This window comes from Gavialis gangeticus, unplaced genomic scaffold (assembly GCF_001723915.1).
Source record: "Gavialis gangeticus isolate Ggan-Ray unplaced genomic scaffold, GavGan_comp1, whole genome shotgun sequence".
NCBI lineage: Eukaryota > Metazoa > Chordata > Crocodylia > Gavialidae > Gavialis > Gavialis gangeticus.
Window position 1 is genome coordinate 94,755,787 of NW_017729032.1, and position 4,128 is coordinate 94,759,914.

Below are 4,128 nucleotides of genomic sequence, written 5' to 3' on the forward strand. Positions count from 1 at the left end.
TTTAGGTAATTATGCTTTCAAAAATATTTTTTCTCTTCCTGCATAAATAATTTGAAAGAGACTTTCTGATTTTGTTTTTGTAGTTGCCGATTAATGCACCAAGAGATGAAACTTGTATATTGATACTCTTTTCCTAAAATAGTTTACATTTTCCCTTTTAAATTCTCCCATGACTGATGTGTCATCTGGTCTGTGGGTTGGTAACAAATCATGTGGATTATATGTTTTGTTTTTTATTTAGACAAGATGTGAAATGGAGAAATATCTGGCACCACAGCTTCCACCCATTCCTGTTATCCCTGAACATAAAAAATACAGAAGAGACAGTGCCTCAGTTGTTGACCAGTTCTTCACTGACAGTGAAGGGTTGCCTTACAGCATCAACATGAATGTCTTCCTTCCTGATGTTAGTCACCTCAGAACTGGCCTGTACAAATCCCAGAGACCATGCGTAACGCACATCAAGACAGAACCAGTTACCATCTTCAGTCACCAGAGTGAAACTACTGCCCCTACCCCTGCTCCCACTCAGACTCTCCCTGAGTTTACCAGCATTTTTAGTTCTCACCAGACTCCCGAGGTGAACAACATTTTCATCAAGCAAGAGCTTCCTACTCCAGATGTTCATCTCTCTGTCACACCCCAACAGGGCCAGTTATATCAGCTCTTGAGTTCACCGGATTTAGATATGCCCAATTCTACTACTCAGGGAGCAATAATGGACTCTCTAAACAACGTTTCTATGTCATCAGCCATGGCAGGCCTTAACACTCTCTCCTCGGCTGTTCCACAGACTGCAATGAAACAATTCCAGGGTATCCCTCAGTGCACCTATGCCATGCCGAATCAGTTTCTTCAGCAACAGGCCACTTACTTCCCCCCTTCGCCTCCAAGTTCAGAGCCTGGAAGTCCAGATAGACAAGCAGAAATGATGCAGAATTTAACCCCTCCTCCATCCTATGCTGCGACTATAGCTTCTAAGATGGCAATTCACAATCCAAATTTACCAGCAGCCATGCCAATAAATGCACAGACCATCCAGACAGTCAGATACAATAGAAGGAGTAACCCGGACTTGGAGAAAAGACGTATCCACTACTGTGACTATCCTGGTAAGCAGTCTGTCCTAAAGGAAAATAAATCGCTCAAACTTAAAATGAAAAAGTATAAACAATTTTGCATTAAATCACATCTACATGTTCATAATCTGGATGGAAGTGACTAAATTTGAGGGCTAGAAAAAGGACTAAATCCTCTTTTAATTCTTCTTTCCCAAAGACCTTATTGTTCTGTATTCTTTTTTAGCATTTAAATAACTCTTGCATACTTTCCTATAAGATAATATGCAGGTTACTAACTACATATGCATTATTCCCTGTATCCCAGAACTTGGAGTGCTTGGGAAAAAATATTGTGAAAGAGGCCAATTTGGGTACATTTTACTAAATCAGATTTACTAAAACAAAGCATGAGCTATACTTCTTTGACATGTTGAGGTTGATGCTATAAACTGGCATAGTCTTCTTGAACTTTGTGGACCTCAACAGAACAGCTTCGTGGTATAGAAGCTGAGAATACGGCCCTTGTCACCCAATACAAACAAAGAACTTCGAATTTGTAAACTTTTTCTCTAATTGAGTTACTACTGTGATGCATTTGTTTTTAAGGTACTTGTCCATGGCCCTCAAAAACAAACAATCAAAAAAACCCCACACAAAATAAAACTTCAGTTAAACGCCTCCTGCCCAGATCCCATGCACTTGTTAAATTGAAATATGAATCAAGACAAACAGGTCAATCATTCCTTAAATAAAGTTACTCTCTCAAATATAAAATGTCCCTACTATACTTAACGAATGTAGAATTAGCCACTGGTAGGCATTTCTCATCCATATGGTGTTATATAAAGTGTGGTAATTCATATATGGCGTGATGAAGGCTGAATGGGGAAAAATATCAGTGTAGGATTACAATGACTAGCAAGTATTAAGAAATAAAGGAACTCTGTGTCTGAATTTTCTAGAAAGACAACGTTTAAAACTTGAATCATTGAGTTATAGGTGTGGCTACTTTGGATAATACACACAATAATATATTATATTATAGCAGCTGTCCTTTTGTACTACTATGAAGTAGTAGTCTTTGTATCTTTTCTTTTAATCTTATGTAACGACTCAAGAACTTCCTGTAGGAGGTCATAAAGCTTCAAACAATTGTGCTGCTGCAGTACAGTGTGTATAAATATTTTCTCAAAATAACAGCTTTGCATTGACTTAAACAAAAAAAACCCAAAACAAAATCAAACCTCTAACACCTAACATTGTCTCTGCTGATATGCTTTCCCTACCTTTTTATTTTTTTTATTTTTTAGGCTGCACAAAAGTTTATACAAAGTCTTCCCACTTAAAAGCACACCTGAGAACTCATACTGGTATGTACTTTTTCTTGTTTGGTCATTGGGTTATGAATCTTCTAAAAGCAAACATGTTTGATCTGCCATCTTTTCTTGTTAACCTGGTTGTGTTTTTTGTTTGGTATCTTCTGGCTAAATAGGCCAGAGACAAATTGACAGGTCAGTTGAGATAACCATCTGCCTTGGTCAATAAACACTAAAGTTCCCTATTTTAATGTACTTCACTAGTTATTTTTATTTCTTTATATAGTAAAAGATTTTAAGTACCAAAACAATTAATCACTTTTGAAACCTTCTATTTTTCTCTGAATTCTTGAAAGCAAAAGGTGTGTGGTATCCTTAGGGTTTACAACTCCTAGTCCAGGCATAGCAAATACCTGAACATCTCAATTTAACACTGTGTGTGTGGGAGAGTTGGCTTGGGGGTGTTTTTTTTCGTTTTAAGAATTTTCTTGAGCTTTCAGTTAAACTCTGGAATTCTTATCCTTTTGCTCTATCCCTAGCTTTTAACTTGCTTGTTTAGAAACCCAAGACCTTGTGCTCTTAAAAAAAAAATGTTTTAATTTTTTGATAAAGCTGAGTTAAAAACAGTTTCAGTATGTAACATTCATAGGATTTGGCCAGAGTACAATTATCTGCAGCTACATGTGTGCAGGCCATGTTAATGGACCTGCATGACTAAACTAAAGGATAGACTTCTGGTTTGCTGACTCCAGTATAAATTAAGAGTTCTCATTCTCTGTCAATATGTATGGGAATTACAAACTTGTATTTCAAGGAGACTGGCACCATTCTTTCCAAGACTGTAGCTCAGTTTGGTTTGTAGTTACAATAAATTACTATTTAGTACACCAGCCTTTTAACTAGGGGGGGGGAGGAACAAATCTTATGCTGGTGATTTGCTTAAAAACTGTAATTTTTTTCCTCCAAAATGCTTAGGAAAAACAAACCATTTGTAAATAAACCTAAACTAAAAAGTCTCTCTTCCATTATTATTTTTTTAAGATGAATGTAAACTCAAATATATAATGCTTGTTCATTGTATGTGCGCTCTTCAGATCCGAATAATTTAGGGTTACACTTAAAACAATACACCGACTAAAGTGGCCTGTCAGCATTAAAGTTGTACTGTGTGAATAATATGGCTTCACCTTTTGTTTTAAACAAAAGTCAAAACAAAAAGCTATGATTTAACAAAATGTATTTTGCCATCTCTATGGGAACAAGGTCTTTTATTCAGCAACTACTTTGAATGGATTGTTGGATTACTGTAAAGAAACTGAATATCTCCAGGCTAAATGTTACTATGGAAATCCTGTTTTGATAAATGAAGCAGTTATCTCTATTACAGCCACAGCAAAAATTAAAAACAACTGTACAAAGGTTACTGCTCTGCACTAGTAATAGACTAAACAAGAATACTGCCACCAACATTTTGTGATGCATATAACAACTTATGACCAGCTAGTTTAACAATTGACTAACATAATCAGAAGGATATAAACCTGGCTAATGTCACAGAATAGATCATTATGTGTCTAATAAATAATGTGCGTGATAAGTGGGTGCAGTTGCCCCATGACATGTTAATTAACAGTTTAACCACAGAGTTAAAACATTTAACCTGCCACTGTAGGAACAGACATAAAAATGAAGCGGTACTTAACTGAATTTTTCCGTGTTGTTGTATTTAAAAAAAAAAAAAAAAAAAAATA

The 4,128-nt window shown here is 36.0% G+C and overlaps 1 protein-coding gene across 1 annotated transcript in view; it reads left to right on the forward strand.

Annotated features, from left to right (window-relative positions):
- Window positions 1-207: 207 nt before the first annotated feature.
- KLF5 (Kruppel like factor 5) overlaps window positions 208-4,128 on the forward strand; it is a 20,206-nt gene continuing 16,285 nt past the window's right edge. Inside the window, exons 1-2 of the mRNA XM_019525158.1 lie at window positions 208-1,112; window positions 2,372-2,431. Coding sequence (XP_019380703.1) covers window positions 254-1,112; window positions 2,372-2,431 — 919 coding nt within the window. The 5' untranslated portion in view covers window positions 208-253. The remainder of the gene's footprint in view (window positions 1,113-2,371; window positions 2,432-4,128) is intronic.